General features: G+C 43.0%; 1 protein-coding gene across 8 annotated transcripts in view; it reads right to left on the bottom strand.

Moving 5' to 3' along the window:
* Positions 1-24,754, bottom strand: part of UBE3D (ubiquitin protein ligase E3D) — a 177,633-nt gene extending 152,879 nt beyond the window's left edge. For 5 of the 8 annotated variants that reach the window (XM_044924484.2, XM_044924483.2, XM_044924486.2 and 2 more), the window contains exons 1-2: positions 24,266-24,754; positions 14,001-14,197 (exon numbers count right to left, since the gene is read on the bottom strand). In XM_044924484.2, coding sequence (XP_044780419.2) covers positions 14,001-14,197; positions 24,266-24,739 — 671 coding nt within the window. In that variant the 5' untranslated portion in view covers positions 24,740-24,754. Of the gene's footprint in view, positions 1-9,997; positions 10,089-14,000; positions 14,198-24,265 lie in introns of all 8 variants that reach the window. The other 3 variants (XM_044924485.2, XM_044924489.2, XM_044924487.2) reach the window with 3 other exon arrangements.
* Positions 24,755-26,509: the final 1,755 nt, after the last annotated feature.

Raw genomic sequence — 26,509 nt, 5'->3', positions numbered from 1 at the left:
GCTATGCTCCTCCACTAGAAAAGCTCCTATTTCTGCCTTTGCACACTCTGTTGTTTGGAAGTGAGTCATGAAGTCTAGGCCCCACGCAAGGGGAGAGAAACAAAGCTCCACTCGGGCATTATTTTTACATTTAGAACATCCTTACAATTAAGAAGCCCCTTATATTTGCTACTATTTTTGTTTTATATTTTTCTTGTACAAATATAGACATCTGAGACTTTTGCCTGGTTTACCTCTACTCTAATCTAAATTGGGAAGAATCTAAGGGGAGAAAAAATGTGGCAAGATGATGAGGACATTTCAAAATAACTTATCCTGAAAAAAAGAGAAAACAAACATGCTCCTGGTCTTCCTAATGCTTCTGAATACTGTGAAAGCTTAGAGCACCCTGAATACTTGCTCACTTCTGCTCTAGTCAGCTGGACCATTTACCCGCTAAGGATCAACTGTATTTGATCACAGACCTGTTTATGCCACTTATACATGTTATTTTATTTATATAATTTAATCAAACACATACACCAAGGGAATATGAGTTGCTATTCCTCTAAAAACTACACATTTCAGAGTAAAGGAAAGTCAGTTATTAAAAAACATCACTGGTGAAATGTGGGAAACACAACTCTAAAAAACTGAGGTGAGGGAGAGTAAAAACCTAGAATTCTGCAATCAGACTGCTTCAGTGTTTAACTTCTCATTCGACTTTAAAGAACCTAAACTGGAAACTCTGGATAATGAATTTAGGATAGCATAAGTGAAAAAAGCTAAAAGAGTCCACAGCAGCAGACTCACATTCAACATAATGATATTAGTTTCATAATAAAAGACTAGTTAAGTTAAAGTACATTTGCATGTGTTAAATGAAAATATTTAAGATGCAAATGCATCATTTTTAAATGATTCCCTTGTGTGAATTCTTTTTCTTTGATTTTCCCAATCAATTCTGAGTCTCATAAAAGGGCAACCATATCATGGAGGAGGGCAGACATTTAATTTATAATTCCAGAAGACAGAAGTAGGAACAAGAAAGGCCGATTTTAGTTTAAGAGGAGCAAGAACATTCCCTTTCAAATTAAGCAATACTTCAGCACTAGCATCATTCAAAGTGCTGAGTCTGTTAAGGAGATTAAGAAGCAATTCTTTCAACATATACTTTCTAAAAGCCTACTAGGAGTCAGGTATTCTGCTGACACAAAATATCAGCAGCAATACGTATAGCCCCATTGTCAAGGTATTCACATTCTAGTAGCAAATATATATCTAGAAAGGAAAAACAGAACCAGAATATAATAAGTGCTCATAACAGAGTCGTAGTTCTAAATTCTCAGGAGTTGAGGGGGGAAAGGTAGGGGATGGCTCAGATCCCCTTTTTCACCTCTTTCTTCAAACGTACATTCCCACCTGCATATAAAATGTGTATATTACCTTAGGGGATCTGTGCATTTGCAAAACCAATCAACGAACTCAGGGAAATATGTACCAAGTGTTAGGGGAGTCGAGTATACACAGGCTTCAGAGAAGAAGTATAATGTGAGCTGACCTTTGAAGGATGAATAGGAGTTCTCTAGACAATGAAAGGAACTAAGCAAGCACATAACAAGCATAGGAAACAATATGAAGAGAGGTGCCATATATGCTTAACTTGCCACTGTAGTCCCAGCACCAGGCACAGTGCTTGACTCACTGTGTAAGCTCTCACTTGTCAAAGGAATGAACTATGAGGTTGGTGCAAACATATTAACAGCATACGTTGATAACTATAACATGTGAGGCAGTTACTGCAGCATACTCAAATGAAATCGTTACCAAACCTTTTCCTTGCATGAGAATGTGACCTTTAGTTTAACCACCTAGACCTGTTACCCTGGAAACCAGGTAGATGGTAGGCATTGATTATATTGCTAGTCAAGACCAACTGTAATAAAAATGATCATTGATTGGCATATTGCATCTGGACCAGGAGCAAGTCTGAATGATCTGTAAATATCCAATGAGGATGTCATGCTTTGGACTTCTCTGAATGCAAGCCTTTGTAGGGAACCCTAGAAACTATGCCAAAGAACTGTCATAAGGTGCGACTTCCCTGGGGGTCCAGTGGCTAAGACTCTGCATTCCCAATGCAGGGAGTCCAGGTTCAATTTCTGGTCAGGAAACTAGATCCTGCATGCCACAACTAAGACCCAGCGCAGCCAAATAAAAATAAATAAATTAAAAAAATTAAAAACAATGGAAAAGAATCAACATAAGATCCCTTTGAATCCTAAGATCCCTGCTTAGGGTATGAGGCTTCTTCTCAGGATAGCCCCTGCACCTGCTGATATAAATCTTATACTTTATACCTGGAACCGTGTCACACAGGGAGACAAGGGTCCCCAGAGGGTACATGACTTGCCGTTTGCTGCAGACAACTGCCCTGTCTGCAGGCAAGAAACACGGTCTGGCCGGGTAGTGCTGTGAGTCCACAAGGTCAGCTGAACTTAGGAAAACCTCAGGTAGGCACTACTCACACTTTATTGCATGTGATGCCCATTACAATTTCGTGAGATAAGAATCTCCATTTCCTTGTTATAAAGAAGGAAAGGGAGGCTCAGAAATGTTAACTAATCTGTACAAGTTCACAGAGTCAAAGATGATAAATGAAGGCCAGATCTTAGCCCAGGCCTTTCAGGCACCAATCCCTAGGAGAGAGGAGCCTGGCGGGCTACAGTCCATGGGGTCACAAAGAGTTGGACACGACTGTGACTAACACTTTCACTTCTTTCCAGGCACCAAACTCTTTCCCTTGGAATATACTCCCTCTCCTGGTCACACATGTCAGTAAAGGGGACAGGGAAGGTGGGATGGTACAGACCACATGGGGTGTGACACAACAGTCTAAGGGGTGCGGACCTGGTTATCCAGACAGTTGGGGAGCATCACAGAATTTAAGGTGGGGAAGTGACAGGTCAGATTTTTTTATATATATAAATTTATTTATTTTAATTGGAGACTAATTACTTCACAATATTGTATTGGTTTTGCCATATATCAACATGAATCCACCACGGGTGTACACGTGTTCCCCATCCTGAACCCCCCTCCCAACTCCCTCCCCGTACCATCCCTCTGGGTCATCCCAGTGCACCAGCCCCAAGCATCCTGTACCATGCATCGAACCTGGACTGGCGATTTGTTTCATATATGATATTATACCTGTTTCAATGCCATTCTCCCAAATCATCCCACCCTACAGGTCAGATTTTAACAAAGATGAGGAAGACAAACAAAGGTGCCCGCTTAGAATAACATGGGGGCCTGGACAGGCTTCTAGATCTGGACAAGCTCTCTAAGATTCTCTGTCCCCAGACATTCTGCACATAGTGCCAATAAACAAGATCCTCAGTGCAGTGTTCAAGGCAGCGATGTCAAGACCTGATACGTCATCAGAAATGAAACTGCACAGAGATTTACAGAGATCTGGGGGGCTTCACGCACATTCACCCAAAACGTGATTATTTCAAACTTGACCCGGAATCACAGTGAATAAAAGCTCTACGTAATCCCATAGCTACCTATGTAAGACATCGAGCAAGAAAACACCCAATTCACAAGTCATGGCAAAGATAAAACTGTTTTTACAGCAGAAGGAAATTTTCTGATGTTTGGAAAAAACATAAATCCTTTAAGAACAAAAGATGTATTTAGATCACAGCTCTCCTGAAAATATATCTACCAAAAACCCTGAAACTTTGATAGGATTTACTTCCCAAGAGAACTTTCAGAAGAAAATATATATTGTATTTTTTTCAAGGTAGTTTTTAGGTAAAAACCTGCTGAAGCTCAGAAAAAGAGTGAAATAATTTCTTAAACTTTCTCTCAGTTTAAGATTCTAGGATGAACAGCAACACATAATTATAATTAATTAAAATGTGCTGCTGCTGCTGCTAAGTCACTTCAGTCGTGTCCGACTCTGTGCGACCCCATAGATGGCAGCCCACCAGGTTCCCCCGTCCCTGGGATTCTCCAGGCAAGAATACTGGAGTGGGTTGCCATTTCCTTCTCCAATGCATGAAAGTGAAAATTGAAAGTCAAGTCGCTTCAGTCGTGTCTGACTCTGTGCGACCCCATAGACGGCAGCCTACCAGGCTTCCCCGTCCCTGGGATTCTCCAGGCAAGAGTACTGGAGTGGGGTGCCATTGCCTTCTCCTAAAATGTGCTAGTTATATTGAAATATATACATTACCATATATAAAACAGATAGCTAGTGGGAAGTTACTGTATAACATGGGGAGCTCAACCCAGCGCTCTGTGATGACCTAGAGGGGTGGGATGGGGGGCAGTGAGCTGTGGAAGGAAGGTTCAAGAGGGAGGGGACATATGTATACTTATGGCTCATTCACAATGTTGTATGATAGAAATCAATGCAACATTATAAAGCAATTTTCCTCCAATTAAAAATAAAAATGAATGTGCTAGTTATTTTTAATGCATCTTAAGCATAAAGCTTTTGGGGAAAAGAACTTAAAATGCACAATTTTAATAAATGTTACTGACTGATGGTGCTTTTTTAAAACTTAAACATAAAGAAGAAAATGAAATGCCTTAGCTTTAAAAGTGACCATTAATTACTGATAATAACAATGGTAATAATACAGACCTTTCACATTGGATTAGAACCAAGTGGATGATAAAAATTTTAAAGAAGCCATCAAGTATCTAAAGCTCAAAACATAGGGGCTGGAATTTAGATAAATTTAGCTGGCATTATTTAACTGATGGCCTACAAATACTATGAAACTAGCGTTGCATTTTATTATCATTATGTACATACTTAATGTATTATCAGTCCTGAATATTCATTGGAAGGATTGATGCTGAAGCTGAAACTCCAATATTTTGGCCACCTGATGCAAAGAACTGCCTCTGGAAAAGACTCTGATGCTGGGAAAGATTAAGGCAGGAGGAGAAGAGAAGGACAGAAGATGAGATGGTTGAATGGCATCACCGACTCGATGGACATGAATTGAGTAAGCTCCAGGAGTTGGTGATGGACAGGGAAGCCTGGCATGCTGCAGTCCATGGGGTCACAAAGAGTTGGCCACGACTGAACGACTGAACTGAACTGAACCAATTCGGTGTGTGCCTGTACTCTCTTTTCACTTCTTTGTTCTCCTTCATAGAAGTGTGACTATTCATAGGAGTAGTTATTTTCAGACTGCAATAATAGCTTGTCTGTCAAGGTGACCAATCAACTAGGTGCATATTCTGACATCTCTTATGTGGCAGTAAGTCTATTCTGCTTGTTACCTGCTAGAGTTTCAATGCCCTCAGAGCTGCTGGGCTGCCACCCAGCTCTGGTGGTGCAGATAGAACAGGGAGGGCCTTTTCAGAGACCTCAGGAGACCTCAAAAATGACTGAAAAGCAGGCTTAGGTTTCAAAGTCATCTGCTTAGCCAACCAATATAACTCAAGTCTGACATGCATTTATTTCTAAAAGACATACCAAATTCCAAACACAATGATCATTTAGCTGGTTCTGAGACTAATCACAATGAAGTAAATTTTATTATTGTTCTTGCCTGGTATTAGGGACTTTCACTGTCAACAAGAGCATAATCAAAAATTGTGTATGTTCGGATCATTTTTACAAAACAACTCTGCTGAACTAATAAGAATGCAAATTGGAGAATTCCACTGTAAAGAAACAAGACATTCTTTGTTTGTAAATAACCATAACAAACAGCTAGGAATGTGTGATTCTGAATGAAGAAAAAAAAATGGCTGTAATTAGCAGATTTTGTGCACCCCGGTGCTAATAAGTATTAAAAGCCATTAATGAGTCTTAATAGGTTAAACAGTCTTCTGCACCTATAATTTGCTTGATGAGAATCTTTTACATTAAAAAAAAGAACAAGCATGAGTTTTGTACTAGCCAAATAGTCATAATTCACAGAAGCCAAGGTGCAATTTTTTGAGGTTCACTAATCACAGAATTTTCATGCTGGCAGGACTCTCCCCTGTCTATCTAACTGAACCTCCCAATGTTTCAGATGAGGAAACTGAGAATCGAAGTGACTTGTTCCCAGATAGAAAGATTAGCCAGCAAGCAGATATTTAACTTGGCTCCATTGCTCCCAACACAAGAGCTCCTGCCAAGATAAACCACCATATTCCAAGATGCCTTTCTGAAAAGGATGCCAACAATGAGTTGATTGTGATTACAAGCCTGCTTTAAAATACCTTCGGCTTCACTTTCTACTTAATAAGCACAGCTATCCTTTCCACCTGCACAGAACAGGTAACTGAGGGAGAAATGAGAAGACCAGGGGGCTTAATGCAATCGGTCGGCATGACGTCCTTGTGCAGACACAGGAGGAAGCGTGGTTTTCCATCAAAGGGCCGGCTGCCTACAACTGAGATGGAAGCAAAGCTTTAAGTTGCCCACTAAGGATCTCTCCACATTGCCCAAGAGGCCTCCACGTGTCAGACCCACAGTTGTGACACACGAAGGCGTCCAGGGAAGCCTTTCTGTTAAGCAAGGGCGAGTCACATCCATTGTGGATCTTCTCAGAAAGATAAGGGGAAAAAGGGGGTCATTTCCCTGGCATGCCTAAAAAATTTGGAGTCCTAAATCAAAAAGGTTTGAAACACTGTACTGGGTTAATGTGCTGGTTTGCTGATAAGGCCAATTACGGAAAAGGGGGTAGAATGAGTCTGTAAAGACAATTAAAAAGAGCTTGTCAAGTACTCACTCCAGTTTATGTTATGGCCTTAAACGCTCTTCACAAGGGCTTCCCTGGTGTCTCAGACAGTAAAGCGTCTGCCTGCAATGCAGGAGACCTGGGTTCGATTCCTGGGTCGGGGAGATCCCTGGAGAAGGAAATGGCAATCCACTCCAGCACTCTTGCCTGGAAAATCCCATGGACGGAGGAGCCTGATAGGCTACAGTCCATGGGGTCGCAAAGAGTCGGACATGACTGAGCGACTTCACTTTCACTTTCTAAATGCTCTTCACAAGTTAGGAAAATAGGCCATCTTACAACTACACGAGTTGAGGTGAGGTGATGTGGACAAGGTTCCCCAGCCTCTGAGGGTAGAGCTGGAGTTCAAACCCAGGTCCCGTTCTCCCCTCCGCTTCTCAGTCCACAGCTTCCAAAGGTCAGGATTGGGACAGTGAGTATGGTCCATCAGTGTCAGCCTCTCAGCCCTTGTTCCCAGTTCCACGGTCTCAAGGTCATAAATGGGACTGACACAAGACAGAAGATACAGCATCAGCTGACAACGAACCAACTTAGTTCTTTAAGACGGGCACACCAGGAAACTCTAATCCTCTGGTGAACTTCTTTGAAGTTGCTCAGTCGTGTCCGACTCTTTGAGATCCCACAGACTACAGCTTACCAGGCTTCTCTGTCCATGGGATTTTCTAGGCAAGAATACAGGAGTGGGCTGCCATTTTCTTCTCTAGGGGATCTTCCTGATCCAAGGATCGAACCCAGGTCTCCCGTATTGCAAGCAGATGCTTTACCCTCTAAGCCACCAGGGAAGCTCCTCTGTAACTCCCAGGTCTCTCACTGTTGCAGAGGCACACAAGTGTCAGAGACTGTGAGTGACAGTTAAACCGAAGCCTGAAAAAGACGGAGAGGAGGAAAACTTTCCCGGTTAAATACCAGGGCAATCTGGAATCCTCTGAACCTTCCTGGGTCAAGCGGGCCTGTCCCCGACAGCACGCTCTGCAACCACCTCAGCTTTGGAAAATCTGAGCGAGGACGTCTCCCTCCTCTGCAGATTCAGAGCAACGCCCTGGCTTCCCCACGATCACCACTCAGACTGTGCTCTGCTCAGGACCCTGCACTTACACGAGCATGAGCTTCCGTGATCTTATCTACCCAGGAATCAGAGAGCAAGTGAGACAGACTGATGGAAGGCCAGGATAAGCACCCTAATATTTATCTCATTCAAAACGGTAAGAATTTACAGAGAACGCACTGAGCCTGCTGCCGCCGGTGATGACGATGAAGACGGTGGTGAGGCTAAGAACCACAGCAGTGGCTGTCACATGCTGAAAGCTTCCCAGTTAAACTCACTCGAGCCTCCCCAAAACCCTAAGGAGGTAGCTTTTATTGTTATCTAGATTTTTGTAATAATAATACCAAAGAAGAAAATATGAACGCACAGAGTGGTCAAGTAACTTCCCCAGGGTCACAGCTAGTAAATGGTGGGCACAAACCCAGATGGTCTGGCTTCCTGGTCTCGGTTACACCACACTGCACTCTCAACAGGAGTGGGGAGGTACGTGAGTAAGACTGTCCCCATACCCAAAGCCTACAGTTTAACTGGGAAGACAACAGATAAACCTCCAAGGGGTACACAGACCAACCTAAGGCTCAGGGGAGGCTCCCGGCAGGAGATGCTCAGTCTGCTGAGTCTCAGTTCAGTTTAGTCGCTCAGTATTGTCCAACTCTGTGACCCCATGGACTGCAGCACGCCAGGCCTCCCGGTCCATCACCAACTCCCAGAGTTTACTTAAACTCATGTCCGTTGAGTCAGTGACGCCATCCAACCATCTCATCCTCTGTCGTCCCCTTCTCCTCCCACCTTCAATCTTTCCCAGCTTCAGGGTCTTTTCAGAAGAGTCAGTTCTTCGCATCAGGTGGCCAAAATATTGGAGTTTCAGCTTCAGCATCAGTCCTTCCAATGAATATTCAGTCTAATGAATATGCTGACTAGAGAGAAGCTAATCAGAGGGAGATGAGCATGTTCTCAGAGAGGAGGTACGTTTCACTAAGGACTGCGGTGGGGCTGCCTGTGAAAAGACTGTGGGACTGCAAGCCCATCACCAGAGCTGTGCACAGAACGTGTGTAAATAACGGTGTGTAGTTTTGGGGGTGAGAGAGGAAGGGGCTGGGGGAAGGAGACTGAAACAGGAGGGGGCGGTGGTGAACAGAGTTCAGCTCCTCCAGCACCCCGTGTGGTATGCTGAGGGCTAGTGGAATCTATCCTGGAAGAAATGGGAGGCTTGGGGAGGCTCTGAATGGGGAACCCAGCTGCCTTTGGGAAGTGCTCTTTGGTGAGAGGACTGTGGCCTTGAGTAAGAGGTGGAAGAAGTGGAGGGGTATAGAGAACAAAGGAGTATCAGTACCCAGTGACTGGCCACCTCCCGGGACACAGGGATAGAGAGGACTGGTGTCTTCCCTCCACCAAGACCCCGAACGCCAGAGCGGGTCTCAGGTATGGACAGGCATCCACTCCCATCTAAATTTCTAAGGAAACACTAACAAAGAGCTCTGAACTTTTCCTTTATAGTACTGTTAACAGTAATAAGGGTTGCTCCGTCTTTCTAGCCTATGAGTGAATAGAAAATTCAGGGAGAACGGTTCATGCCCAGGCAATAAGGAGGCCAACAGGAGGAGAAGATGGAAAAATAAAAGAGACAACATGGGAATGCAAAGAGTACAGCAAAGGGCCCTCCCCATCACAATGGGGAAATCACTGCACACCACAAGAACAGGCTACAAGATTAACCTAAGCAGCAAGAAAAGGTTAATTTGTGCTCTATATGCTGTTTTAATAAGCAGGGAAATAGGAAACGGATTTTAGAGAGGCACTAATAAAAATAGCTCAAGTAAAAAAAAAAAATCGTGCTGCAAAAGCTTCTGTTATTTAGAAAATGCACTTCATGTGGAAAAGCTCATTCACCAGGATGACGCCTACAACATGTGATAGCTGTCGTGTCTGATTTCAGAGGAGAGGGGCTGGTCTACACCGGCTCCTGCACCCAAGACAAGCCCCCCTCCCTCAAAGCCAGCAGCCTGTTGTCCCCCTTTGTCAGCTGGAGGAGACCTAGCTGCCCTGTGATTGCTGGAGTCTGGGGGCTGCTTGGTTCAAAAAGTGACATTGAGCTGGCTCTCATCTGAAGGCTACAGACTGCCCTCTTGGCAGTTCCTTCAAAAATTCTGGTGGCAAAAGAAAACAGCCACTGCCAGGCACAGAATAAGTCAGTGCTAAACGTGCTCCTTACCTCTCCCTTATGATGACTTCACCACAGGACTGGCAATAAAACGTGCAACATTCTTGGTCTTGTGAGCTTTGATTAAACACTGAAATCAGTTCTAGAGGAAATCAAGGAAACAGCGTGTCTTAAGAGGTTTGGGATAAATATATTGACATACTCAAAGAGTTTAATAGCTGCAATAAATCATCACCAATAAACACTGTTTATGATCTACCCAGAAGTACACACTTAATTAGTATTATCTGATGACTCAATGCCAAGCAAATATTGGGAATGTTTTTTAAAAAACACCAGATTCTGCTACATGTTTCACAGCTAGGTATTGCCCTAAAAATTATGTATGTAACATACCACCGAGTTATCTCCCTCATTCTAGAAATACCAACACTAAAGATGAGAGAGAAGGAGCTATTTCTTCCACATCGAGCTAACTACACACAGCTTCTCCTTCCTCAGCTTTCTTCTGCTAGACTTAGGGACAGTTTTTCATCACTGAGACTGCTGGTAAACAGAGTTCTTAGATTTAATTCGATTTAAACAAAGCTGATGTCCGGTCTGGATCGTATCAGTCTGTACAAACAATATCAATCTTGAAATTGGTCTTTATTGGGCAGGTCTCTGGGAATGAAATAGCTCCTAAGAACAGTTTCATCTTACAAGAGCAAAACTCAATTTCTGATTAAAGCTGTGGGAAAACAAATTATTTCCCATAGTATATGAAAGAGCTATGTAAGACAGAATGTTCCCTTAGTTTCTGTTATTTCATTCACAAAGAAAGGAAACTTTCATTTCCAAAAAACCCCAAAGAACAAAAAACCCAATCCACAAAAATATCTGTTAAAAAAGTCTGAGGCGTCCCTGGTAGTCCAATGGTTAAGAATTCCCCTGCCAACGCAGGGGTTCAATGCCTGGTCTGGGAAGATTCCACATGCCACGGGGCAAGTGCGCTCATGTGCCTAGATCCCGTGCTCTGCAACACCGCAGTGAGACGCCCACACACAAATAGAGAGGAGACCCAGCTCACTGCGACTAGAGAAAGTCTGCATGCAGCAACGAAGACTCTGCACAGCCAAGAATCAATAAAATAAAAAATAAATTAAAAAAAAATTAGATTAAAAAAAAGTCTGAAGAAATGAGGTTATATCCATTAGAATCAAGCCATTTGAATTTTGTTGTTACTTTGTATCTTAAGATCTTTTAAAAAACATCCATCCATGCTAGAAAGTTTAAGCCTTGAGAGTTAAAAATTCATCTGTTTAATTTCTAAGACTGCCCTGTAGCACTAAGGTGAACCCAACAGTATTCTTTAACTCTGAGCAGAAAATAAGACACCCCAGATTTTCCTTTCAAGATGGATAAACAAATTTTCAACGACACACTGCCCTCTGCTGCTCGCCCAGCAGGATGCAGGCTCAGGTTCAAGTCAGAACCTTCTGATACAGGGGCATCCTGGGAAGTACTGCTGCCTGGGGATGAATCCAATGCTGATGCTCCATCAAATTTTACTGCAGCCAGTTCTGGGTCAAGGATCACGTCTGACCTATGTGTTCAGAACAGTGTAACAATATGTCTACTGTAGTCCTTAAAAGAGTATTCTTATAGTTGAAAAGTTTACTTTGCAAAAATTTCGAAATATAAGATTGAATGCTAAAACTGTTTGCTTCCTACCACAGATTTTGACTTATGTTTACAATAGTATGCACCTATCTGATATTTTGTACCTATCTGATATTTATTCATTGAGCAATGGTTTCAGTTCAGTTCAGTTCAGTTCAGTCGCTCAGTCGTGTCCAACTCTTTGCGACCCCATGAATCGCAGCACACCAGGCCTCCCTGTCCATCACCAACTCCCGGAGTTCACTCAAATTCACGTCCATCGAGTCGGTGATGCCATCCAGCTGTCTCATCCTCTGTCGTCCCCTTCTCCTGCCCCCAATCCCTCCCAGCATCAGAGTTTATTCACCACCTATTATGTGGAAAGCACTAAAGCAATTAAGCACTAAGGAATCTATTTTGCATACCCCTTAATGCACTGCAGAACAGGACTTTGAATGTTTTCCCTTTTCAGATGGTTAAGCAAAATATATGTTAAAAATGTAAAGAAACTGGAGATCCAAACAATATGCAAACCAACACACAGCAGTCAATTTACTGCGTCTGACAGTTAAAACCAAACAATAATGTTTGCTTATTTAAATTAAAAAAAAATAGTTCAAGTTTTGCTATTTGTCTAATAACTGTTACAGAATATGCGTAGGCAACAAACTAATTCTGTCTCTGGAAGGTTTCCATGCCTCCTTGGTATGGGACCTAAAATCATTGTCCCAGAAAACCAGCAGCAGATTTGAAAACACTCCACTGTGGCTTTCACGCCTGCTTGTCCCCAGTTTCCAGACGTGACCCCTGATTCCTGCAGTGGTTACTGTTCATCATCGCTAAAGAAAGGCAAGGACGTCACAGGAGTCTGATTCCCAAGGCCTCTTTCCTGAAACCACCCTCCCCCTGCCCATCATCAGGCACTCTCAGAGCATCTGTTAGTCTGTGTCCCATCTCAAAGGCCTATCCCTCCTTCCACGGTTATTCCAACAGTCATTCTTAGGTTTATCCTATGCCACTTCAGCTCCAGGACATTTCTTTCCTATAACCAACCCTGCTCAACTCAGACTGATTTTTCACTCATCCAGGACTTGAGCAAAAATCACTCTCTAGCAAAAAAAAAAGCGAAACTCCCTCTACTTCTCTTTCTTTTCAAACGCCAGGACAGAGGCTCCAGGAATGCCTGACATCTCCCCAAGAGCTCTTGGTTACCATCTTGCTGACTCTGCCTCAGGGCTCCTTGAAGCTCAGATGAAAGGCTTCATATCCACGTGGCAACAGAGAAATCCCAAATGCAGCTGTTAAGAACTTTAATCCTTCTCAGAGAATGAGCATCACAGCCATTTATTACAGCCTCCGCTTCCCCTTTTTACAGGATTTTCAATCCTCTGAAGCACAGTACTCAAATGGCAAGAGAGGAAATGTACCAATAAGGTCATTAAATTATTTTCAGAAACGATTCTATGGTCTTACTGAATCCATACGCCAATAACAGAATACTGGAAATCTAACAGGCATAACAACAATATGCATCAAACTTCAATTCGGAATCTTTCTACTGGGCTGGCCAAAACCTTTGCTTGGGTTTTCCCCTAACATCTTCTGGAAAAATCCAAAAGAACTCTTTGGCCAACCCAATGTCCTACTCTCTCTAGTTGGAAATGTCTCTACATGTATGGGATTCTTCCCATCATTGCATTCTCTGGTCAAATATCACTCTCCCAGAGTGATCTTCCCTGACTCTCATCTGCCCCTAGTCATGCCCTACACTGGTATTCTGCTTTACTCCTCCTACGGCACTTAAGTCTGTATCCAAGTAACTTGTGTGTTCAATATTTGTTTCCACCATTAGAATGTAAGCCCTATGAGGGCAGAGATCTTCTAGCTTATCTACTTGTATACCCCAGCACCTAGATCAAAGAGCTCATATTTGCTGGATGAATGAATGCCTTCATATAAGGCTTTAAAATCAACCAGGTCTGGCACACTCGCCCTCTGATTTCATCTTCCTATCAACTCTGTGAGCCAGGTTATTTTACAGTTAAAGAAACAAAGCAGGGAGGACACAGGAAAACCTCTGTACCTTTTGCTTCATTGTGCTGTGAACCTGAAATTGCTCTTAAAAAACGCAGTCTCATAGGAAAAAGAAAAAAAAAAGACTCTTAAAAAAGCCTGAAAGAAACAAAGTGACCTGTTCAACTGCATGCAGTTAATAATGAGCAGAGTTGGCCAAAAAAAAAAAAAAAAAAAAAAACAAACAACTTAGATCTTTTGGACCCTCAGCTCTTTCCTGCAGGTGATGAGCCTGATCCCTTCACTTGGGAAAAGTTCAACTTCCAAAAAAAAAAAAAAAATCACCTTTGATTTATAATGAAAAAGCAAATGCAGAGACAGAAAGGCCAGCGCTACTCACCTGGGCGGCTCTCGGCCCGCGCATGTAGCCGCAGGTGCAGCCCGTCCCCGGGCACGTGCTGCAGCCCGCGGCAGGTGGACGGCGCGAGCCTGACCCCTGCCGGCAGCCGGAGCTCCGTGCAGCCGCCGGGGCTCTGCATCCGGAGCGAGGACGGCGTTACCGAAACAGCCATGGGCAGACCTCCTTCCTTGGAATCCCTGGGAATTAGAAATAACAGGCGAGAGATGATTTCACATGGATGAAAACCAGACGATGAAAGAAACTAAAATGGCCAAGGAGCCCTCTGTTCTTCAATCAGGGCCCTGAGTCTAGTCACTGTCCCAGGATAAAGAAACAGCAGTGAACCTGTCATAAAAGAAACGGATCTATTAAATGAGGTCAGAGTACTTTCTTCTGTCAATGTAACATTCAAGTTCACAGACACATTTTTCATTCTTTTCTATTCTTTTTTTTTAATGTTAACCATGCATTTAAAGCATGCACTTTTTTCCCTTGCTAATGATCCTGAGTGCCAATCTCTCCTCTAACGCTGGGCTTCCTCCCTGTACTGAAGCCTGAACACCGCCCTCTCGCCGCCCCCAGCCATTCTGTTGCACAGCAGGCCACTTCCTTTCCGGACACCCCCTCTCCTGTCTCACCACTCTCTCTGTCTTCAGCTTCTGTGAACCAGCACAGCGGAATGCTGGTCGGTCAGACATCACTCCCTAGTTCATCAGAGTACTTCTGGCCAGAAAATTCAACAAGGTTGCCTAAGACAGTGGCTTATTCACCTTTGTTTCCCTTGACCCTAGCGTGGTTTGGACATTTATTCACTCACTGAACACCCCTTTTTTGGGTTCTACAATGTGCTAGGTACTGGGAATAGGACAACGACTAACAGGGTATTTTCTCTGTACGCTGCCCCCACCCCAAGTAGGGGACAGGCAAGAAAAATAGGAATGATCAAGACAGCATTAAAATGACGCTGCACTTACTCATGATAAACATAGGGGACTATGGAAGCAGTGGAGAAGGGCAGGGACTCTCCCAGGCCTAAGCACTAAATAAATGTTATGTGAATAATGAACGGATGAGCCAGTGACATATTGTTTCTGAGACCAGCATTTCAATGATGTTTTATGTTATTTATAGTAAATTAGGGTAAAGCATTGGTATTTGATATACAGGATTTTGATAAGGAGGCCTGCTGCTGCTGCTGCTAATTCGCTTCAGTCGTGTCTGACTCTGTGTGACTCCATAGACGGCAGGCCACCAGGCTCCCCCGTCCCTGGGATTCTCCAGGCAAGAACACTGGAGTGGGTTGCCATTTCCTTCTCCAATGCATGAAAGTGAAAAGTGAAAGTGAAGTCGCTCAGTTGTGTCCGACTCTTAGCGACCCCATGGACTGCAGCCTACCAGGCTCCTCCAGCCATGGGATTTTCCAGGCAAGAGTACTGGAGTGGGGTGCCATTGCCTTCTCCAATAAGGAGGCCAGGAGTACGTAAAACAAAAGGCACAGGAGAAAAAAAAAAAACACTCTGTCAATTTTAAGAATAAAAAAAGAATGAAGAGAACAATCTAGTGAGGTACGAATACCAGGCAAGAAAGGATCCAACCCACTACAAACACAGATCATTTGATGTAGAAACAGAGTAAAACACAGCTGCTGTCTACCAGGCACCAAAAGTATACAAGGGGATGAAGACATCTAGAAATGATCCCTCTGTGAAGCTGGAACATGCTTAGCATTGCACCAGAGCAGCAAAGCACAGCAGCAGCCCATCTGCTCAGTGTCACTGGAGTGCAGAAGGTGGGCCACCTGCCTGAACGTCATCCAAGTAGAGAGGTCACACCCTGTGTTCAGGTGTGAATCTTGGCCAAGCTTCCTATTTTGCCTTAGGAAGGTGTAAGATTATTTTATGGCTAGTTCCCTTTTGAAGCATGTGGACCTGCACTTAATTGGCAATACAGAATCAAGAACTAGAGTCTTGGGAATTTCCTGGCAGTCCAATGGTTAGGACTCTGAGCTTTTGCTGCCAAGGCCGAGGGTCTGTTCCCTAGTCAGATCCCGCACAGTGCTTGGCGAGGTCAAGAATTTTAAAAAGAAATTAAACAAGAAATTATTTAAGAAACAAAAAACATAACAAACAAAAAAAAAAACTGAGTCTTTTCCAGAGAAGACAATATCAAACTTAGTCAAAAGTCTAGTCTTCAGAAATGATGTTGAAGGCATAATCCTCTAAAGCAGATGTCAGAAAACTTTCTACATTAAAGGCCAGATGGTGAATATTCAGGTTTTATAGATCATATATGGTCTCCAAGGCACAGTCTACTTTTTTTTTAACAACCCTTTAAAAAATATAAAATCCATTCTTAGCTCACAGGCTGTTCCAAAACAGGCCACAGATTAGATCTGGCTCATGGGCCATGTTTGCCAACCACGGCTCTACAGACACAATTTGTCCAGTTGGTTACTTCAGTGACTTTCAAGCTGAACCGTGCAGTTGGCAATTGGAAGTGTGTCAAAGGAAACCACCAGGTTCCCAGGTCTCCAGCCCCCCATCCCTGGCTTACCACTCTTCCCCCTACCCCTTCCCCTTCCTGAAAGACTCAGTTACACAGGGCAGAGAAAGGTAGGCACCTGACCAAGGGCGGGAGCACCACCGCGGCCTGGGGTAGACATAAGAAACCCCGCTGGGAGAGGAGGAGAGCGGCGGCCAAGAGGGCCGCCCAGCGAGGATGCCCCGTCTCACCATGGAGTTTCTGGGCCTGTCTTGGTCTGCTCAGGTGGCCATAACAACACATCACAGAATGGACAGCTTAAACAACATTGATTTCTTACGGTTCCAGAGTCTGGGAAGTTCAAGATCAAGAAGCTGACAGACTCCGCTCTTGGAGAGGGCCTCCATCTTGGCCTTCTGTCTCCTCATCTGGCAGGCATAGGAAACTCTGGTGTGTCTTCCTCTAAGGACAGGAATCCCCTCATAGTGGCTCCACCCTCATGACCTCATTGAAAATTGATTATCTCCCACAGGCTCTATCTCCTAACACCCTGGCATTGGGATTTAGGGCTTCAGCATATGAATTCTCAGGGAACCAAAACATTCAGTCCATAACAGAGCCAAGGTGGGTGTCAATAAAGAGTGGAGGGAAGGGAAGTAGGAAAGAATGCCAGTGGAAAACTCTACACAGAGTGAAACTTACCGAGTATACTAATACACGGCATGAGGATAGTGGAAGCCAGGATTCGCACGGTGGGAGAACAGCTACAAAGAGGGCAAGGGAGAAAACCACAATGGATCCTGTGGTAGTAGACTAGAATCTGAAATACTTGGGCAAAATCATGATTTCCAATGCATATATTAGGTTAGCGCAAAAGTACCTGCACTTTTGCAAGTGCTGAAATTTGCTATTTGATATTGGATTACATTCTAAATAAATGTAATTATGTTATATATCATTTTAATGCACATTCCCAATTTTTTGCCAATGATTTATTACTTGCTATTTATTTTACTTTAGACTATGGAAATGATGCTACAGAAAAAGCAAATTCCAGTGATTTTCTTATTTGAATTCAAAATGGGTTGTAAAGCAGTAGAAACAACTTGCAACACCAACAACACACATGGCCCAGGAACTACTCATGATCATGTGGCACACTGGTGTTTCAAGAAGTTTTGCAAAGGAGATGAGCCTTGAAGACGAGGAGCGCAGTGGCTGGGCATCAGAAGTTGACAACAACCAACTGAGAGCATCATCGAAACTGATCCTCTTACAACCTCAGGAGAAGTTGCTGAACAACTCGACATCAAGCATTCTACAGTCGTTCAGCATTTGAAGCAAAGTGGAAAGGTGAAAAAGCTCGGTGAGTGCCTCATGAGCTGACCGAACATCAAAGAAATCATTGTTTTGAAGTGCCGTCTTCTCTTATTCTACGCAACAATGAACCATTTCTTCATCGGACTGTGACATGCAACAAAAAATGGATTTTATACAACTGGTGATAACTAGCTCAATGGCTGGACAGAGAAGAAGCTACAAACTACTTCCCAAAGCCAAACTTGCACTAAAAAACAGGTAGTGGTCACCACTGTTTGGTGATCTGCTGCCCATTTGATCCACTACAGCTTTCTGAATTCTGGCGAAACCATTACATCTGAGAACTATGCTTAGCACACTGATGTGATGCCTGCAAAAGGGAGTGGTCAGCAGAAAGGGCGCTATTCTTCTCCACAACAAGGCCTGACTGCACATCACACAATCAATGCTTCAAAAGTTGAACAGATTGGTCTTTGAAGTTTTGCCTCATCTGCCATATTCCCATGAACTCTTGCCAACAAATTTTTTGCAGGAAAAATGCTTCCACAACCAGCAGGAGGCAGAAAATGCTTTCCAAGAGTCTGTCCAATCCCCAAACACAGATTTTTATGCTATAGGTATAAACAAACTTATTTCTCATTGGCAAAAATGTATTGATTGTAATGGTTCCTAGGGCTTCCCTGGTATCTCAGCTGGTAAAGAATCCACCTGCAATGCAGGAGACCCTGGTTTGATTCCTGGGTTGGGACGATCCACTGGAGAAGGGATAGGCTACCCACTCCAGTATTCTTAGGGCTTCCCTGGTGGCTCAGTTGGTAAAGAGTCCACCTGCAATGCAGGAGACCTGGCTTTGATCCCTTGGTTGAGAAGATCCCCTGGAGAAGGGAAAGGCTACCCACTCCAGTATTCTGGCCTGGAAAATTCCATGGACTGTATAGTTTGTGGGGTCACAGAGTCAGACACTACTGAGCAACTTGATATAAAATTCATAATTCAAAACCAAAATTACATTTGCACCAAAGTAATAAATAAAGTTAATAAATATAGGTGTATTATGATATATTTACAAACACACATATTATACATGAATACATAAGCATAATACATATGTCATACACAGACTAGTTCTGTCTAGTAGAGGGTCTGGGAGAAGTGACACTCCAATAGTAACGAGCACACTCTATACCCAGATCTTGGTTTCTAAAGATCATTTTCTACTTAAAAACAAATGGAAAAAAAAAAAGAAACAAAACAGAGTTCCTTGGAAAAAATAACTACATCCAGGGTTGGGACAAGAAAAGAATGAGATGAGCCTGAGTCTGGAATATCTTACTGTGAAACTAAGTAAGCTAAGCTAAGTCACTTCAGTCGTGTCCGACTCTGTGTGACCCCATAGATGGCAGCCACCAGGCTCCCCCACCCCTGGGATTCTCCAGGCAAGAACACTGAAGTGGAGAAAGCATGTTCTCCAGTGCATGAAAGTGAAAAGTGAAAGTGAAGTCGCTCAGTCGTGTCCGACTCCTAGCGACCCCATGGACTGCAGCCCACCAGTCTCCTCCATCCATGGGATTTTCCAAGCAAAGTACTGGAGTGGGGTGCCATTGCCTTCTCCGAAACTAAGTAAAGAAGAAATCAAAGAATATTAAAAAAAAAAAAAAAAAAAAAAAAACACAAGCAAAGAAACAGACATCATCTTGAAGGTCTGGTTGTAATCTGAGGGGAAAAAAAAGTAACCCACTGAATGAAACACAACCACCATACTGAGATGGGTGTAAATAACTGAGTGACTGTACCTCAACTAAAAATAATAATAAATCAATCAATCTGAATAAAATGAAAGTATGAGGAGGAATAGGGCATTTCCATACTCTCAAAGCAGCTCTCCAATTAATACTTATTGATAATGAAAAGAAAAAGGGTAATTTATGGTGAAGAAGCCCGGCAGATACCACCTTATTTAAGTTCTCAAAGTTAACATGAACTTTAATTGAACAAATCAGAATCATGTGCCACCTGACAGGATGCAATGAGAACACAGCATCGACTTTGTGATATTCCTGCCAAAGATGTACAACCTGAATCTAATCTTGAGGAAACATAAGACAAAACCAAATGGAGGGATATTCTACAAAATAACTGCACTGGAATCTTCAAAGCTGTATCATTAAAGTCAAGGAAAACCGAGGACCTCTTTTAGACTTAAAGAGATGAAGAAAACATGAGGATGCAGGGCATCACTCTGAACTGGATTCCTTTGCTATTACAGATATTAAGTAGACAACAGGAAACACCAGAATAAGGTCAGACTGTAAGACAGCAGTAACACATTTCCCAGTTTTGAGAGTTGCATGCTGGTTGTGTAGGAGAATGTTCTCATTTGTAGGAAAATTCAGAGTAAAAAAAAATATTCAAGAGTGACAGCAACTTACCCTCAAGTTCACGATTGTTTCAAAACAAAGTTTTTGAGACCCTAATTGCCCACACTTTTTACCTGTGAGGCTTTTGTCACTATTCTCTTGTGTTTTTTCAGAAACTGCTTGAAACTACCTAATGACTTCACATCTCACTGAGTCCAAGCTAGGGTCCTTTCAATGGTCTCTAAAACCCAGTGATATACTAGAGGCAGTTGTTAAAATTCCAGGTATTATGCAAACCAACTGACCTCACTTTGGTAGTTTGACATCATCTACGGTGAAAGTATTTACACCTCAGGAATCAATAAATGCTGCAGATCAGAAAGGATTTTTGTTTGGTTGGTTTTCCTGGAGGAAGGTCATTGGTTTTCCTGGAGTAGGTCATTTCCTGGTGGTTATTTCCATTTCCTGGAGAGCACATCACTGTAATAGCCTTTACTCTGTGCTCCACCGGCCCACCCACATCTCTCTGAACCAAGCACCCCTTCCTATTTCTGTTCTCTCGGAGGATGACAGTCTTTCACTGGGTATCATACATTTCCAAACATCACCCCTTTCAGTTTATTGCTCCAATGTTAGTTTTTCATTTGGAATAAAGGGTTGGAATTTTTTTCCCTATCCCTTTTTCTGTTTTACTTTTCTAAAAGTAAAAACTAAATTTCCTAAAGCCTTGTGTGTTTATATTTGTGTGTTTTTGGCCCACCTCTTGCCACCATTAGACTGTAAGCTCATTGAGAGCAAATACTTTCATCTTTGCTGTATTTTCATCTGGCTGTATACCTAGCACCTAGAATCTTAGTTTGGGCCCTAGAACAGGAACTCTGTAAACATCTGTGGATTTAATGAATGGCCAAGGTTTATCCCAGGAATGATAAGATGGTTTAACATAAATAGATTTTCCTAATGCAATTCACAGATATAAAGAATAAAGGGAAAAAAATAGGACCATCACAATACGTGCAGAAATCCTTACAGAAAACACAATGTCTATTCATGATGAAAACCTTTAGTAAACTAGGAATATCCCATGGACGGAGGAGTCTGGTGGGCTACAGTCCATGGGGTCGCGAAGAGTCAGACATGACTGAGCGACTTCACTTTCACTTTTCACTTTCATGCATTGGAGGAGGAAATGGCAACCCACTCCAGTGTTCTTGCCTGGAGAATCCCAGGGACGAGGGAGCCTGATGGACTGCCGTCTATGGGGTCATACAGAGTCGGACACAACTGAAGCGACTTAGCAGCAGCAGCAGCAGCAGAAAGGGACTAAGCAATGTACCAAACAGACTTTTCCAAAAAGTCAAAATTATCACACTTAATGATGAGATGCTAGAAGTATTTCTTTTAGGATTAGGAAAAGAAAAATAATCATATCATTTACACTAACTGTAAATACACTAAAAATTCCAATTAAAATAAAGAGACTGTCAGAATGGATTTTTTTTTAAACTCCACTTAGTACAAGCTTTTAAAATTTTACATATAAAGACACAGGTTGAGAGTAAAAGGGTAAAAAAGACATAACATGAAAACAGTGTAGTCAGCTGATTTCAGACAAATATACTGAGTTATTTCAATGAAAGAAATGACAGCTATTTAATTAATGGTGATGGAACAAATGGAGATATTCTTAAAAAAAAAAAACTTGGACACCTACCTGATGCCAAATGCAAAAAGTAATTTGACATGATCACAGACCCAAATGTAAATGGTAAATCAATGCAATTCCTAGAAAATAGACATAGGAAAAAGTCTTACGACTTGGAGGTAGGCAAAGATTTCTTAAGACACAAAAAACACCAACTGTTAAAGAAAAAAAGGTGCAGTACACTGGACTTCACTATACTTAAGACTTTCTGTTCATCAAAAGGCACTATTAAGAAAATTAAAAGATAAGCTACAAATAGGGAGAGAATAGTCTCATATTCACAGGCACAAACAAAAAAGATCTTATTTCCAGACTATACAAAGAACTCTTTAAAATTCAACAATAAGACAACCTGATATTAGAAGACACTTGACAAAGGAACATATATGAATGACCAAAAAGCAAATGAAAAGGTGCCCAACATTATTAATCAAGGAAATACAAATTAAAATGACAATGAGATACTACTTTAATCCATTAGAATAGCTAAAATCCAAAACTGACAACTCTAAATGCAGACAAGAAAGTGAATTTGTTGGAATTTTTTTTTTTTTCCTGGCTAGAGTATAAACTGGTATAAACAGCTTTGGAGAACACTTCCTTCAGCAGTTTCCAATTAAGTAAAGTCATCTAGATGGCACTAGTTATAAAGAATCTGCCTGCCAATGCAGGAGACACAAGAGATATGGATTTGATCCCTGGGTCAGGAAGATCTCCTGGAGTAGGAAGTGGCAACCCGCTCCAGTATTTCTGCCTGGAAAGCTCCATGGGCAGACGGGGCTGGTGGGCTACAGTCAATGGGGCCGCAAAGAGTCAGACACGACTGAGCACATACCCCATGACCCAGCACAAATACAACAATGTACAAGTTTTATTCATAATAAGCTGGCTTGAGAATCACACAAAATATCCAGCAATAGAAGAATGAATAATGAATTGTCATATATTCTTACAGTGGAAAACTACTTGGCAGGAAAAAAAATGAATGGACTATTGATCCATATGATAACATATTAATAGATGAAACATGAATCTCAGAAACACAGTAGAAGAAACTAGAAACAAACAAGTACATACTATATGAATTCATTTATGCATGATTCAAGAAATGGCAAACTGATCTTTGCTGAATGAAATTAGAATAGTAGTTATTTTTTGGCTTGGAGCAATTGACTGGTGATAAAGCTCAACAGCCAAAGAACACTAGGGACAATGCAGGAGTCCAACAACATTAGGTTTCTTAACTAGCTTAAAGAAGGAAGAGTTATCCAGGGGAAGCATGAAGGGTTCCTTTGATGAGGGGAAGTAAGGATGTTGTCTTGTTTCCTTTTGCCTAAGGTTTTGGGCTCAGAATAACTTTACAAGGTGAATTTGAATTGGACATGAAGCACTTCTTTGAACTCATGATTTGAGAAAGGGAGGACACAGCAGAAAAAGAGAAAGAAAGAATCCCTATTTTACAATTGAAAAAAATCAAATTAAAGGATTCTACTCTGGTGAAGTAAAGCTAGGATTGAAACCAGTTCTCATGCCAAATCCAAAACCACTACACTGGGTACCTGGCTGGTTTCAGGCAAAGAGAAGGCTAAGCATCAGAGTGAAGTGTACCTTCAGAGTGGTTCTGTGTAATCAACTTCTCAGGATTTTAACATCTAACTTACTCTACTTGAAACAGTGGTCACAAGTGAACAGTCGAGGTACCATACACCACCAAACCAAACAGGAGAACACTTTTCCTGAAAGTTTTTTGTCTGTGTAATGAACAGCAAGTTAAATCTTTGCAGATTTCTTCTTGGAACTACGAATATGAAAGAAACAAACAGCTCCAAAAAGAAGCCTGAAACCCTTGCTAGCTGTTCACGGAAGACACATTTATTGAACGGGTGCGTGCGTTTCTCTGCATAGAGAACAGCTTGTGCAGAAACCAAACCAACAACAAAAAGAGTATATTTACAAAATAGAAAATTCTCATATTAGAACAGATAAGGAGGATCCCAAAGGGGCAAAGTATTTTTTGCACTGTTTTGTTGGAAGCACGGGGCACTGTCAGAAGTGTTGCACATTAGGGATCCTCAAACTTTAATGTGCATCTGAATCCCGGGAATCGTGAAGTTCCGATTCAGCAGGTAGGCTATGGGGTTGAGACCATGCATCTCTAGAAAGTCCCCGGGGGATGCCGAGACTGCTATCTGGGAAGAAGGTGAGGCGGGGTGGGGAACCCGGACGCGCGGTGTGCATGTGTGGAGAGGCAACTTCACTTTGAGGAACCCAGAGGCTCACTCTAAGCAACTGGAAAAAAGAAATTCAGAACCCTATCCTTCCGAGGGAGGCGGAGCCGGCCGGGGCGGCGTTAAAGCGAGCTCGGCTGCGCCTGGGAGGCCAGACTCCACCGCCCGCCTTACCCCAGAATCAGCAGCGCGCTCTGCAGCCGTCTCCGCACCTCCAGGAACACGCGCGCCTCCGCTGCAACCGCCGCCATGCGGACGCTCAGCCGGGAGCTCTGGAGACCCGGCCACCGGGGCCGGAAAGCGGCTGCACGTGCGGCTCGAGCAGGAACCGCGGCCGCGGTGGCGGCGGCGCGGGCCTCTAGGACCCGAAGCTCGGGTGCACGCCAGCCCACAGCGCCACCTGCCGGGCGGAGAGCGCGCAGCCGCGAGGATTCCATCAGGGAACATGAGCACTTTCAAAGCCGGTCTTTGGCTCAGAGAAAGGTGGGCACGGAGAAGCCAAACTGTTCTTCCACTCCGCTTCTTAAGGGCGCGACCTGATGCACCGGGCTCCCTGTAAATGACCTTCAAAGTCGGACCCCAGAACACTGCTTTGGGTAGCTTGGGGAGAGATGAGACTGGACGAGAGGGGTCTGTATAGGCAAGCATTTATCCCCAGCAGGGTCTAGAGCCCAATTCCCCACCCCAAGCGCACTTTATCTTGGATTTGGTTTTGTTTTAATGAACTAAAGTCTCTTTGGTTTTTGGTTTTGTTTTTATAAATCCTGGTCTGTGTTTGATAGTTCTCCTCTGTCTTGAGGCAACAAATGGCCAGGACTGACTTAGCTACAGCTTCCCAATTTAGACCAGAAGGCTCCAGAATGGAAAGGGTTGCAAAACTTTGAGAAGTTCTCTGTTGTCTGCACAAGAGAGAGTGTGGTTAAGTCCACTATCATGAAGCACAGGATTAAGCATTCCCATAACCTGTGTTATTTTGTTTCTGATGTTTTCTTTTTTTGATTAGAGTATAATTGCTTTATAATGTTGTGTTTGTTTCTGCTGAACAACAACCTGAATTAGCTATGTGTGTGTCAGTGTATCTATCTATCTATCTATATATCTATATATATATATATATGTATCCCCTCCCTCTTGAGTCTCCCCCAGTCCTACCCCTCTAGGTCATAACAGAGAACTAAGCCAAGTTCCCTGTGCTATACAGCTGCTTCCCACTAGCTATCTGTTTTACACATGGTAGTGTATATCTTCAAAAACAAGATAGCATATATGTGTGTGTGTGTGTTAGTCACTCAGTTCTGTCCGACTCTTTGCAATCCCACGAAATATACATGCATGTGTGCATGCATGCTCCATGGCTTCAGGCATGTCCGACTCTGTGTGACCTTATGGACTGTAGCCTGCCAGGTTCCTCTGTCCCTGGGATTCTCCAGGCAAGAATACTGGAGTGGGTTGCCATGCCTTTCTCCAGGGGATCTTCCTGAACCAAGGATCAAACCTGTGGTGTCTCCTGCATTTTCTGTATTGCAGGAGGATTCTTTACCACTAAGCCACCCAGGAAGCCCCATATATATACATACATACATGCTGCTGCTACTGCTAAGTCACTTCAGCCGTGTCCGACTCTGTGCGACCCCATAGATGGCAGCCCACCAGGCTCCCCCGTCCCTGGGATTCTCCAGGCAAGAACACTGGAGCGGGCTGCCATTTCCTTCTCCACATACATATATATATATATATAGAGAGAGAGAGAGAGAGAGAGAGTAATATTTACATAATATATGCTGTGCTGTGCTTAGTTGCTCAGTCCTGTCCGACTGTTATGTGACACCATTGACTGTAACCCACCAGGCTCCTCTGTCCATGGGGATTCTCCAGGCAAGAATACTGGAGTGGGTTGCCATGCCCCCCTCCAGAGGATCTTCCCAACCCAGACATTGAACCCAGGTCTCCCGCATTGCAGGCAGATTCTTCACCATCTGAGCCACCAGGGAAACCCAAGAATACTGGAGTTAGGTAGCCTAGCCCTTCTCCAGGGAATCTTCCTGACGCAGGAATCGAAGCAGGGTCTCCTGCATTGCAAGCAGATTCTTTACCAGCTGAGCTACCAGGGAAGCCCTTACATAATACACACACAGACACACACACACACACACACACACACACACACATATATATATATCTACAAGTTTGTTCTCTATGTCTGCCTCTCTATCCTGCCCTACAAATAGTCTAATCAGTACTATTTTTCTAGATTTCATATATATGCATTAATACACAGTATTTTTCTGACTCCATGCTATATGACAGACTTTAGGTTCATCCACATCACTACAAATGACCCACTTTCGTTCCTTTTTATGGTTGAGCAATATTCCATCATATATATATACTACATGTTCTTTATCCATTCATCTGTAG

This window comes from Bubalus bubalis, chromosome 10 (assembly GCF_019923935.1).
Source record: "Bubalus bubalis isolate 160015118507 breed Murrah chromosome 10, NDDB_SH_1, whole genome shotgun sequence".
NCBI classification, from domain to species: Eukaryota; Metazoa; Chordata; class Mammalia; order Artiodactyla; family Bovidae; genus Bubalus; species Bubalus bubalis.
The sequence above is the reverse complement of the archived record's forward strand: the minus strand, read 5'-3'. Positions and strand labels throughout refer to the sequence as shown.